The 13,363-nt window shown below is 36.4% G+C and overlaps 1 protein-coding gene and 1 long non-coding RNA gene across 4 annotated transcripts in view; one reads left to right on the top strand and one right to left on the bottom strand.

Moving 5' to 3' along the window:
• The window catches only part of neurl1aa (neuralized E3 ubiquitin protein ligase 1Aa), a 128,691-nt gene extending 115,881 nt beyond the window's left edge, over positions 1 to 12,810 (top strand). For 2 of the 3 annotated variants that reach the window (XM_087236044.1, XM_087236045.1), the window contains exons 5-7: positions 5,866 to 6,006; positions 8,509 to 10,196; positions 10,251 to 12,810. In XM_087236044.1, coding sequence (XP_087092170.1) covers positions 5,866 to 6,006; positions 8,509 to 8,750 — 383 coding nt within the window. In that variant the 3' untranslated portion in view covers positions 8,751 to 10,196; positions 10,251 to 12,810. 3 annotated transcript variants of the gene reach the window in all.
• The window catches only part of LOC147837503 (uncharacterized), a 33,304-nt gene that overhangs the window by 13,696 nt on the left and 6,245 nt on the right, over positions 1 to 13,363 (bottom strand). The window contains exon 2 of the long non-coding RNA XR_015476998.1: positions 5,844 to 6,051. This is a non-coding gene — a long non-coding RNA (uncharacterized LOC147837503). The remainder of the gene's footprint in view (positions 1 to 5,843; positions 6,052 to 13,363) is intronic.

The following is a 13,363-nucleotide window of genomic DNA, read 5'->3' as shown; positions in this document are numbered from 1 at the left end:
GTAATCTGATTTGCACTATAATGCGGTGAAGTATTGCTCGTGCGCGCGCGTGTGTGTGTGTGCGCATGTGCACACATTGAAGAGTCGCTGAGCTAACAGCTGACAGGTCGGGAACACACACACACACACACACACACACACACACACACACACTGTATTTCTGACAGCAGACACATGAACTACAAGAACGTTTTTCTCTCGCGTTTGAACCACATCTGACATTGTAACGGCTTTAACACTCACATTTTAAAGTTGTGTGTCACAAAACACTCTGTAATCCACTCAAAACGCTATTGAAACCCATTTTCGGATTGCAAATTACCTTATTTGTAAACGCTGTAACGGAAGTTCTAAACATTTTACTAGAAGACGCTGGTTGCTATGGCACCCTCCTTGCTGCTGCCAAGAAAAAGGTCTATATATCAGATAGTTGTAATAAAGAAAGCTGCAGGAAAAATAAATCCCAATTCAGAATGCACAAAATTAAAATATATAAAAGGTAAATCATTACTCAATCCGGAAATATGTTTGTTATGAATATAGTGATTAACTGTTAGGATTAAATCGATTACTGATGTAAACAGGGTTGGGTATTTGTGCCGGAACAAGCCGGAACCGTATCTGGCACCTCTGAAATCCACCTCTTTATTTTACCAATCCATTTTTACAGTACCGTAACAGTTGGGTTTAGGGTTGGGGTGGGAGAAGGCGTTAAAAAAAAACAATTTATTGGGTAATTTAATAGATAGCATAACTAATACTCAGTACAACTACTGTTTTTACTTTACTGTGACGGTTGGGTTTAGAGTTGGGGTGGGGGTAGGTGTTTATAAAATACAATAAATTGGAAATTTTATAAATAATGTAAATAATTATTTACACCTCTCCCTCCCCTAGTAACATGCTGGTGTAGCAGTCGATTCTTACGGAATTCCAGTTCCACCTCTACGAAGCGTGTTCGCTAACAGCACACCTAAACTTAACTGTATATATGGAAAGCAAAGTGGTTCTAAAAATACGTATTTTTTCCGAACTTGAGAATGAAAAGGACTAACATAACTGTAGGCCTAAATGCAATATTAAACTAGGGTGCATAAACTCAGACATTAGAAAAAAGCTAAGAATATAAACAAGAACCACAAAAAATACGTGATACACTTCATTGAGGGGGTGTAGCAGTTCATTTTGTTTCCTTCTGGAATTCCAGTTCCCCCTCTATGAAGCGTGTCCACTAACAGCGTATGCAGACACACCCAAACACAACTGAATGTACGGAAAGCGAAAAGTGTTGGCAATGCTTTCATGTCTTGCAATGTCAAAGTAGCTTTATAAAATTAATCTTACACTCCCATAAAATATTTTCTGTGGTTCTTGTTTGTATTAAAATTAATTGATTAAAATTACTTTTTTTTTTGTCTTAAAATTTTGTGGCTCAAAAGTATCGGTTCAGGCACCAATGTCGAAATAACCCCAAACGATACCCAACCCTAGATGTATATAATATTTAAATCATTAAATTAAATGTACAAACACGTGAAAGTAATGTACACAATAAAAACATTATCTTCGATTCTCTCCATCTCTCACCTTTAGACCATACAGGGTATAGCACATGTGTTTGGATATAACTCAGTTTTTTGACTAAACTTTGTTATTATTGTTCATTTATTTGTGTGCTGGAAATTAGAACTGAAATCAGATATAGTTTTGAAATAAATCTTTGAAATTAACAAATTAAATTAATTATGTAGGCTAATAAATGTCTTCAGTTTCCTTATCCACGAAAGAGAGAAAGAGAAAGTAAGGACCTATTGGAAGAGGCTCTTTCTTTATCTTCGTTCTTTAAACGTTCAGTTTTTCCACTTACAAAGTCTACCATGTAAATAGCAAATGTGCCATGGCGCAACACGACTGACTCTTAAAGGAAATGGGAGATGAGTCTCTAATTGGTTTAATGCAGGTTATGCTCAAAACACACCCATAACCTATTAAGAGAATAAGCACCACCCTGTTAGACCAGCGCAGAGCATATTTTTACATCTTTAACATAGCAAAAGTGGATTCGGACACTCCCTTAAGGCTTTTGCACCCTGCTCTTTAGACTTTGCACTTAGATCATTAAAATAGACCCCTTAGTATCTCATTATTTCAAACTTATTGCGAAAGCCACTGATCTCACGATTGCTTATAATGTTTTTTTCTTTAAAAATTAAATGAGCAAATTGAAATGATTTGTCAACGATCATGTGACACCAAAATAGTGAAATATTTTAGATCATCTCAATCTTTTCTATGTTGAGCAACATCTCCACATTTTCAACATTTCTGCATAGTGTAATTCCATTTCAAACACCCCTGATGTAGAGCATAAGTTATGACTAACAAATCACACCTGTACTTTCCACACACACACAAAAACTGAACTATTTGACAAATGAATTATGTGACTGCTTATACCACGCAACTGGTTTAGTCAGTACCCTTTTGCTATTCAAAATGTAGAAAAGACTTTCTGCCATGTTGACACATAGTGCTCATTTTATGCATGACAAAGGGCTTTAGAGAGGGCTGACTTTCTCTAATAGGTTTTTTGAAGTCTCTCCCTCTGCGTTTGGAGGTTAGAGAGACTCAGCTGTTCTTGTGTCTCTGTTAATCTAGTAGAGATGCTCTTGAAGAGGCCGGGCCCTTGTGATCCAGGGCCAGTTGCTGAGGCCTGGAGAAGGGGGATTTATGATATGTGCATGTGTGGAATGACAGGAAGGTGGAATGGCATGTCAGACTCATAAAGGATCATGCTCGGTGAACCTCACCCCATATATAACCCCTCACCCGATGGCCAGCTTAATAGGGGATCACGTTGCAGGATTTGCATATTGTATGCAAACGTGAGCAAAGAACGCGTATGCATAATTCACACCAATGATGGACCCAAAACAGAATCTCACTGGCTCCAGTTTAAATTTGTCATACATCTCATCCAGAGGAAATGCAGACTTATGCATGCAAATAGGCTGACATGAGAGGGTGAACTTCTTGGATTTTTTCAGTTCAGAATTCATACAATAATGTATATCCTATATGTATAAGAATAACCAGCATACCAGAAATAAGGTCAGTTTAATTAAAGGTGCTGTATGTACGTTTTTTGCCTCTTCTAAAGCATAAAAATATCATATGTTTGCAGATATTTAAGACACGTGCTAAGTGAACATTCTTGTTTATCTGAAAAACAATGTTGAAGTCAGATCTTCTGCTTTGAAAATGTCTGTTACGTGCCAGAACGGCTGTCTTCGTTTTGGTCATTTAACCCGCCCAATGCCACTTCAGGCAATTTAATTTCAGCACCCGAGGTTGCCTTTGTGAAAAACAGCGTATTTCATTAATTCAGTCATAAAGGTGCTCAAAGTATGCGTCCGTGACCGAAATGCGACCTCTGGTAGACAGTAAGAGCCTCCGAAATGAGATGCAGATTCAGAGTTCCACATGAGATGGTTGTTAATTAGCAAATAATATACATATTGTGAAGGTAAACATTAGGTGAGCAGGTTACATTGTAACCCCATGTACTAACAACATTGCTACATGAAGATATACTCAGTGATAAGACTGTGGCTGTTTGCACCAGATGAGAGACAACATAAATTTAAATACAGCCCTTTAGAAGCACAGAATAGTGCACTCACTGCACTTCAACAAAATGGTAAGGTTTATAATCTAATTAATGCATATTATACCTCTTTAACATTATTAAATGTAGATGATGAATCACTGATATGTGTTGGCTTGCACTGAGTCACAGTTCTAAAGTTCAATTTCAAATGGATTATTTTATTTTCAAGGTGAAATATTATTCTGAGGTGAAATAACTGCTGGCATTCAATGGCATTCAAACTCACATTATTAGCATTTAACACTGAATAAAGCACATGTGGTGTACCTGAGGCGATCATTGTCATTTATCCTGTTGTTCAGATGCAAGAAATAGAAGTCATTTCTAAAATATAAAGTTCAGGTGTTAGTTAGGACAAAAACTCTTTTAATATGGAAAATATTCCGACTATCGCGCGCCATTGCTTTCATTTAGAACACAACTTAAATCAGCCTTTAGGCTTGATAGTCATCATATTGATGTTGTCAGTCTGGCAACCTGCGCTTGCATGTGTTTTAAACTAGGAGTGCAATACCTAGTTCAACCACTGGGTGTCAAACTTACATACTGCAGCGTTAAATTTGGTTTCAGATCTACAGACTTCATTAAAGGCCCAGAAATCCTACTGTGGCACTTATTAAAAGATTGTAAGCAAATAAATGAGTCTGGTTTCGATTGAAATACCAAATAATGAGTTCCTTAATGAGTCCATTAACAATTCTATTAGAACCTTAACAGAATTCCATCCCTCCAGTAATTGGTTGTATAATGTTCAGTTTTGATAACTTATTTTAAGGTATCGTTTAATACAAAACTGAATATGTATCTTTCTCTACAGGGTTGTTATGTGAACAAACAATCAGAAATAAGGCTGAATTGATTTAATTTAATATTTAATATTAAATTCATAATATTTATTAGGTCAATAACTGCTCTAAATGTTTCGGTCACTGAGAGAACTATTCAAGTCGTATAATAATTTAGGTCTGCTGCTCTCGGATCTGTTGATGAATCTCAGGTCAGCATGATCTTTTAAAGACGTCAAATTCAGATTCCATCCTGAGCTCCAGCAGCCAAAACAATGCACTGACATCACTGAAACAAGCGCCCCATCACACTCACAAACACAACACCTGTGCAGTCATGCCATATGTCTACTGTAGCTCTGCGAGGAGTATGACAAGAGTACAGTTGTTGACAAGAACCGCTTCCTTTATACGTTTTTGAACTTTTGAAATGTCATTTTCATTTCTGATATGAAAAATATCCTCAGTAGGTCTACCCACGGTCCGTTCACTTACCAACCAGTTTATATCACACAAATATATACAAGTTTTTTTTTTGTTTTTTTTTATAGTGACAATATCTGGAATATGTCCAGAGTGCTGCTTTAAATTACAAGGTACAATTTGTGCTTCAGGGAAGGCTCTGTTGACTGATTTATAGAATGTTTGTGCAATCAAATTCATAATCAAATATTTGATATTGCTATTTATGATAAAATACAATATTGTTTTTTGTACTCACTCACTTACTTTCCTTCAGCTTAGTCCATGATTTATCTTGGGTCGCCACAGCGGAATGATCCTCCAATTACTCTGGCATATGTTTTATGCAATGGATACCCTTCCAGCACTGGGAAACACCCATTTACTCTCTCATTCATGCACATACTAATACACTACGGCCAATTTATACTGAAAAAAATGTGTTTCTTATTTAGATCTTTTGTCTTGTTTCTAGTCCAAATATTTCAAATTTCTTAAATCAAGAAGCATTTTATAGGCAAGCAAAACATAATGTCTTGTTTTCAGAAATGACATGCCAATATTAAGTCAGTTTTATCTTAAAACAAGCAAAATAATTTTGCCAATGGGTTAAGCAAAATAATCTTGTTTTTCCTATTGACATAATATTATTTGTCCTAACCCATTGGCAGATTATTTAGCTTCTTTTAAGGAAAAACACACTTCATTTTGGCATATTATTTTTGAAAACAAGACATTATGTTTTGTTTGTCTAGAAAATTATTCTAGATTTAAGGATTGTTAGATATTTGGACTAGAAAAAAGACAAAAAATCTAAGTAACAATTTACCTACTGCATGTCTTGAGACTGTGGGGAAGCCATTTATAGAATTCATTATTGCTACAATAGAACTGAAAAGCACTCAATCATATTGACTGTTTGTCACCTGTTTATATGTGCATATTCAGGCTCCACTTTCTTGGGTGATGCTCGTGACCCGTCCAGCCCTGGTTCGCCCTCTGCCTCTCCCTCAGGCCTGTGTGGTGGAAGTCCAGAGCCCAGTCTTCATGAACGTGGTTGTTCTGCTGCCTTCTGCAGCTCCACTGAAGGTCTGCATGCTTTTTTTAGACAGAGTTATCATATTTCAGGACTTCCTAGAAAAAAAAGAAGCACATTGTTTATTTTCTGATTATGAGGGGTATGGTACACAAGTCTGAGCATCAATTTAAGAAAATGTTAAGATTATGTGATTTGTTGCATTGTGTATGTTTTCTCACACAAAAGATTTGAACACTTCATATACAGTTCTCAACATAAGTCAGTACATGCCATTTTAAATTTGTATCTTTATCCATTTCTCAATGAATTTAGGTAATATATACAGATTTATCAAATGCATCTTTATTAAAATTATATTTTAGTCGCCAAACATCTTGAAAAATAAAAAGATAATACATAAAAACTCATGCAAAATATTGAAAAAAAAAAGACAAAGTTCAACATTTTTAACAACATTTTAGACATTTTTTAGATTTAGATTTTTTGTTTCTCTTGATTTTTTTTATTTTTATTTTTTTCACGAACATATACAGCCATATCGTCCTACAGCCCAAGACTGGTTACTCACTGAAGCTAAGCAGGGCTGAGCCTGGCTAGTAACTCGATGGGAGACCACATGGGAAAAACAAGGTTGCTGTTGGAAGTGGTGTTAGTAAGGCCAGCAGGGGGCACTCAACTTGTGAGTCCTAATGCCCCAGTACAGTGAAGACGACACTATACCATCAGTGAGCACCGTCTTTTAGATGAGACGTTAAACTGAGGTCCTGACTCCCTGTGGTTATTAAAAATCACAAATACCCTTAAAGAGTAAGGATGTAACCCCGATATTCTGGCCGAATTTCCTCTCATCATGGCCTCCCCATGTGAGTGCACTGGCGCTGCTGTCCTGTGGCTTACTTCACATCATCCAGGTGGTTGCTACACACTGATGGTGGTGTGGAGAGACCCCCCTCATGATTGTAAAGCGTTTTGAGTATATGGCCATAAATATATGTTACATATAAATATGTTACATTACATTACATATATGTTTGGGTGTACTCTTTTTTGACCGTTTTCATAAGCTATTTTGTTAGGTTAGCTCCAGATTTGGCTTCAGTGCTGATTAATCTAACATGTCTGCACACATATAATATTATAAAGCTTCCTAAAGACTAATTTCACGCAACTGCCATTTTTGAAAGCAAAATCGAGGCTGCGGTGGGAAAAAACTCGGAAGTATCCTTGGGAGTTACATGGGAACGTTGTGTACCTGGCTGTATATCTTAGTAGCGAAAGAAAGTGACACAAATTGATAATTTCACCGCTTTCCGAATGACCCGAAGATCCATTCTGAATGAATGGTGAAAATAAAAGGGGATATCAGAGCTCATTTTCAGCTAAGTTAAGGGAAAGTGCACTAGTTAGCTTACGTTTTCTTTCCCAAACACACATTTTAGATGCCATTAGTCAAACTCAAGTTAATGACCTAATTCTTTCACTATATTAGACTTGTCACGATACTGAACTAAAAGAAAAACCGCCAATTTCCTGTTAACATTTAAGGCACTGTTGATGGCTTCCTTAAAACATGCTCAACAGAAATGACTGTGATTGGCCAAGAAGGTCATCAGTTCACCCTCCGCTGTTTACCGAGTACAAACACAGACGAGCGATCTGCTTGATAACTCGACTGATCCTCACGGCTGCTTCACTCTCCAGTGTCCGTGTATCTGTGTTTGCACTGGGTGAAGAGTGGTTTATGAACGCTCTCAGCTGCACTTGAATGTTAGCGGGAAATGGACATTTTTAAAATTTCAGTACCGGGACAACACTATTACAGACAACACGAGGGTGTACTACAGAGGACTACAGCGTTTTATTGCTCACCGGGTTACATAGGCTGAAGCTAGAAAGCGTCCCCACAGTGTCTAACTAGTGCCATGAACTGAAGCCTAGAAGGACACTTAAGCATATTACTTTTATATGCTTAAGTATATAAAACTTGCAAATATTTTACTAAAAGTAATTACATTTTTAATATAGAGTATATATTGATTTCACTTCCGGGAAGGAAGAAGTTGTGTCATGAAGATAGAAGCAAGACAGTTTTTTAGTTCAATTAAGTTGTTATTAAACATTTTCGAATTAACATCACTGGACTGTCTTATGTTACTTGCGTTCAAATCCTGCTAATTCAAAGAAAAGAAACAAGACAAGAACAGACGGATTGATGGCACAAACAGTTTAAATTAAACTTACTGAATGATATTAAAGTGATGTTTACACCATTTCTGCATTTTGAAATCTCGACAACAACTGGAGGTTTGTAGTCCACAGCATGTTACTGCAATGTTTACAGTGCTGGCCCTATACTTTTGGGTTTCTTCCTAACTTTGGTTCTTTAAAATGGCGGGCGCGTGAAATAAGCGTATAGAAAGTATTCATTTAAATGAGGGGTCTACTCATAGGTTGAGCACTGTAGCGTCTTGTTTACTAGTAAACTGGAGCAACTGGTACAGTTCTAAACGAGTAAATGGTAATCAAAATTGCCCCATCTTTCTCTGTCACAGGAACGACACCCAACTCGCCCATCAATCTCCCCAAATCACCAACTTTCCCATCTGCCTCAGGCTCATGGCTGGACGAGTGCTCTATCTGCTATGAAAACACAGTGGATACCGTCATCTACACCTGCGGACACATGTGTCTCTGCTACACCTGCGGCCTGCGTCTCAAAAAAATGGCCAACGCAAGCTGTCCCATCTGTAGGAGGGCTATCAAAGACATTATAAAGACCTACCGGAGCACTTAGGGGAACTCCCTCAACCCCACCCCGCAAAACCCACGTTTCAAAAGGGCCATTAAGGATCTCTAATAGATCTCTGTTTCAAGAGAGGGTCGGTGTCACAGTTCAGGGACTTTCTCTGGCACTGCATGGGTCTCCGTTTCCCAACGCGATGACTTTTGTACTCTTGAAGGCTCAGGCATCCATTCACAAAGGTCTGTTGTATTTCATGCTCAAGTCTCTGTTGCTATGGTAACCAGTGATGTTGCTGCTCCTTAAAAGCATCTGGCTAACGTAAATCATGGACAGTATCTCATCGAATTCAGGTGACACGCTCCGTGAGCCATAGCAAACTGCAGTAATCTCATTCATAGCGTCGCTGCATATCCTTTAAAGCTGGAATCATATTCAATAGGGAGTGTTACAGTCTCTCTTATCTTTCCTCTGCTGTCCTTGGAGTTAGTCAGATCAGCTAAGGCACTGATGAAATTCACACAAAAAAAGAAAGAGGTCTCAGTGTTTCACAATTTTTGTCTGTGCTGAGCTGAGACGAACATTACTAGAAGACAAAATACAGATGTAAAGGTACAGTGCTTCTCATACCTCGCCATTTCATGCTAGCGTTAGCCTGCTAGCTGAACGCTTACCCATATTAATGATCTGGAGGTCTCATTGTGCATTGATGACTATTTGATCATGTGTTTCGTAATGTAATCTGAAGCTTTGGTAGGTAGCAGGTGAAATGGTCCGCTATAATTTTGCTTATGCGTGTGTGCGTGTGTGTGTGTGTTCAAAAAACAGGACGTTGTGGTAAAATTAAAGAGATATCATTTGTTAAAACAATACACAGGAATGATTAACCAATGAGTCAGATTGTTATATAACAAGTCGTTTCCAGATAAATAACATTAAAATTGGATATTTGCATTGATCCAATGGTGCTGGCAAATGTAATTGCCATAGAGTAGTGCGGTTAAAATGGAGCACCTCATCTCACGACCCCAAAAACATGTTGGCCCAATCAAATCTTGATTTACTGTGAACTTGTTCTTGACTGTCGATCCAAACACGCAAGCTCTGGGTTTTTCTGTGAAAGCAATTGCAATGTTGCCATGGAGAGCAAAATCTAGGAAGTAGGAAAACAGCCTCGAGGCATTAACCAATGAAAGAGTCATTTATGGCGAGAGGATATTTGATTTGCCCAGTTAATCCATATTTCCAGCAACCCCCCACAGCTGACAGTTTGCGTAGACCAAAAAAATGGTGTGCCTGTGTGGGGATAATAGCGAGCTCAGGTCACTGATGAAATACCAAATTGATTAAAATGAAACACATTAGGAAAACAGGTGGAACATAGCCATAAGGCTGGCTCTGTGTCCTGTGCTGAGAAAGAAAAAGAGTAAAAAAAAAAAAAAGTCTGTGTTAGCACTGTTGTTTTTTGGGCTGCACAATATTTTGAATATATATATATATATATATATATATATATATATATATATATATATATATATATATATATATATATACACATGCTACAAATGTGTGTATAGATGAAGTCAGAATTATAAGCCCCCTGAGTTATTAGACCAACTGTTTATTTTTTTCCCCAATTTCTGTTTAACGGAGAGCAGATTTTTTTCTACACATTTCTAAAAATAATAGTTTTAATAACTCATTTCTAAAAACTGATTTCTTTTATCTTTGCCATAAAGACAGTAAATATTTATATAAAGACAGTAAATATAAATAATAATATTTGACCAGATATTTTTCAAGACACTTCTATCCAGCTTAAAGTGACATTTAAAGGCTTAACTAGGTTAATTAGGTTAACTAGGCAGGTTAGGGTTGTTAGGCAAGTTATTGTATGATGGTTTGTTCTGTAATCGAAAAAAATAGCTTAAAGGGGCTAATAATTTTGTCCTTAAAATGGTGTTTAAAAAAATAACTGCTTTAATTCTAGCCGAAATAAAACAAATGAGATTTTCTCCAGAAGAAAAAAATATTATCAGACATACTTTAAAAATGTACTTGCCCTTTTAAACATAATTTGTGAAATATTAAAAAAAGAAAAAAAATCAAAGGGGGGGCTAATAATTCTGACTTCAACTGTATTTATATACACCCATTTTCTTTATGCAAGACTTGCTGAAATGTGACGACCATGTTTTTGGTGTGACGAAAAATATTCAGTCAGGTTAACGCTTCTTTCAAAAACCAATTACATTTTGTAATTCATGGCAAATAAGCAAAATAATACACAATATTGTGTGTGCGTGTGGATTTGAAAGCAGCCCGAGAGGAATATCAGTGACTGTAGGCTAATATTGTTCATAACTAGCCGGTTAGCTTGTGTTAAGCAATCGTCATGACTGGCGCTTAAATTTGTGCTGCTATTAGTATTAGCCAGCTCTCCTTCAGGCAATGCTAACACCTTGTTGAGAGAAAAAAAAAACATGCCGTCACTCTTGACAGGATCTTTTTATTGAGTTTTACTCTGTGGTTTGAAGTGGTGATTCACTTTGGAATGTTAATTTATGTTAATTAGCGGAACCTATTAGAATAGCTGTATCTGAGATGTTTCTATAGCGCTTTGTTTTTATGATTATGATTTTCTCTTTTGGACCGAAAATTATGATTGTATAGTTTGCTTGTCAATCCTCTGTGGTTTTAAACAGCAATGTATTTCTTGAATTGTGTGCTGGTTTTCTTGTACCCAAGAAGCTATACTGAACAATACACCAATCAGGGGCTACGCAGTAAACAATCAGAACCAGCCTTTTTTTGTGGGGAGGTAAGATAAACTAAAGATTATATATATATATAGTACATCAGGTGTTTGGAGTTCATTGATGATTTTGTTTTACTAAGATGCTTATTTATATTAACATTTTTACTCATTTTCTGGACTTACAGTTCTGAAAATGCCCCTATTTTTCTGTTGATTTTTGAAAATTTCATTTTCCCTTTTTATGTTAAAACAAACCTGGCACTTTTATTTGTACATTTGGATCACTTGAAATTTCCCCAAATGTATTTTTCCTTTCTATTGTAATATAAGGGCAATATTTGTGTTTCTGTCACTTTATAAAATTTGATTGTAGATTGTTTTAAAGACTTTCCATTTGACACCATCTTTTATATGTTGATATTTTGGACAAAATTAAGTTCTAAATTCTGAAAAGTGTTATCCCACATTTCTATCATGTAAATATGTGTAGGGGAGAGCGGGGACGAACATAATGTTGGACGAAAGTAAGGCCCAATCACAATTCTACCCCTTAGCCCTTCACTTTACCCCGCGTTTTGCACATTCATGTGAAGAGGTAGGGCTGTTTAATTCTCTTTAGTTTGAAGGAGTAGGGCTAAGGGGAAGGGCTAGAGAGCCCTTGAAATTTTTTTCAGCACCACACTCAAAACCAAGGGGTACGAAAATGTCCCAGAATACACCAGATACAACGGCAGTAATCTACAATAATAACTCTTGTATAGTAGTCTCACAACATACTTTCACATCAGACACTCGATGACACTGGAATACCCTTGTAGAAAAGTCTAGTGGCTGGGAATGAGCTTTTTACAGTCTCTGCTATAATGTTAATGTTGTTTTCTTGTGTTTACTATGATGAATATGGCCACAGTGTAAACGCACAGTACAGTTACGACCTTATTATTATGATAACATGATACATGCCTTCAGGGATTTCCTGAAGATAAATACCAAAAAATAACGCAACAGCAGTCGACATTGTTGATCTCATATGAAGGAAAACTTGAATTGGGATTGGGCCTAACAAAGCGATTTTTCTCGACAGCATTTGCTTTCCAGGCTCAAACAGCAAATTCAGCACGCAACCCTTGATGGAGTTGCCAAATATTCGCTGATTTCAGGAACGTGTCCCGGAGTTTGCTCCGAATTTCTGTTCTTAAGCGCAAAAAGTAAATTATTGTATCTGTTTTTTTTTTTCCTTACTACAAGTTGTTGTTTTCTTTTCATGCATCACAGTAATCCTGTGTAATCAGAATGCTGTTCATTTATCATTTAATTGAGCTGAAAACATTTCCAGACTCTTTATATGAAGCTTGTGTGTGTTAAAAAAAAAAAAAAAAAGACAGAGATGATACTGTGCTTGCTAATTATATTATAGACCAATTAGTCTTCTTAACAGTGATGAAAAAGTTATCGCCAAAATTTTGGCTATTCGATTAAACAAACATGTGGATTCATTAATTCATTCTGACCAAACTGGCTTTATTTTAGGAAGATTCTCCCTCTAACTCATGCCACCTATTAAACATATGATACAACAATCAGCCAAAAAAATCTGAGGCAGCAATCCTCATCCTGGATGCAGCGAAAGCCTTTGACCGAATTGAATGGAGTTATATGTTTTCTGTTCTAAATAAATGCTGTTCATGCGAACATTCTTTTCATCAAAGAGTCTTAAAAGCAAAAATATTAAGCAGCAAAAACATTTCAAAATTAATATATTTATAAAGTACTCTTATACACTAAATGAGAATATCAGAATGTTAATATCTGCTAAAGATATTCATGTAGAAAACAATCATTTTAAATCAAAATAAACAGAATGTTTAACTAAATTAAGTGATTTTTTTTAAACTTTAATTCAAATAAA

The sequence above is a fragment of the Danio rerio genome, chromosome 1, assembly GCF_052040795.2.
Source record: "Danio rerio strain M-AB ecotype USA chromosome 1, GRCz13ab, whole genome shotgun sequence".
NCBI lineage: Eukaryota > Metazoa > Chordata > Actinopteri > Cypriniformes > Danionidae > Danio > Danio rerio.
The sequence above is the reverse complement of the archived record's forward strand: the minus strand, read 5'-3'. Positions and strand labels throughout refer to the sequence as shown.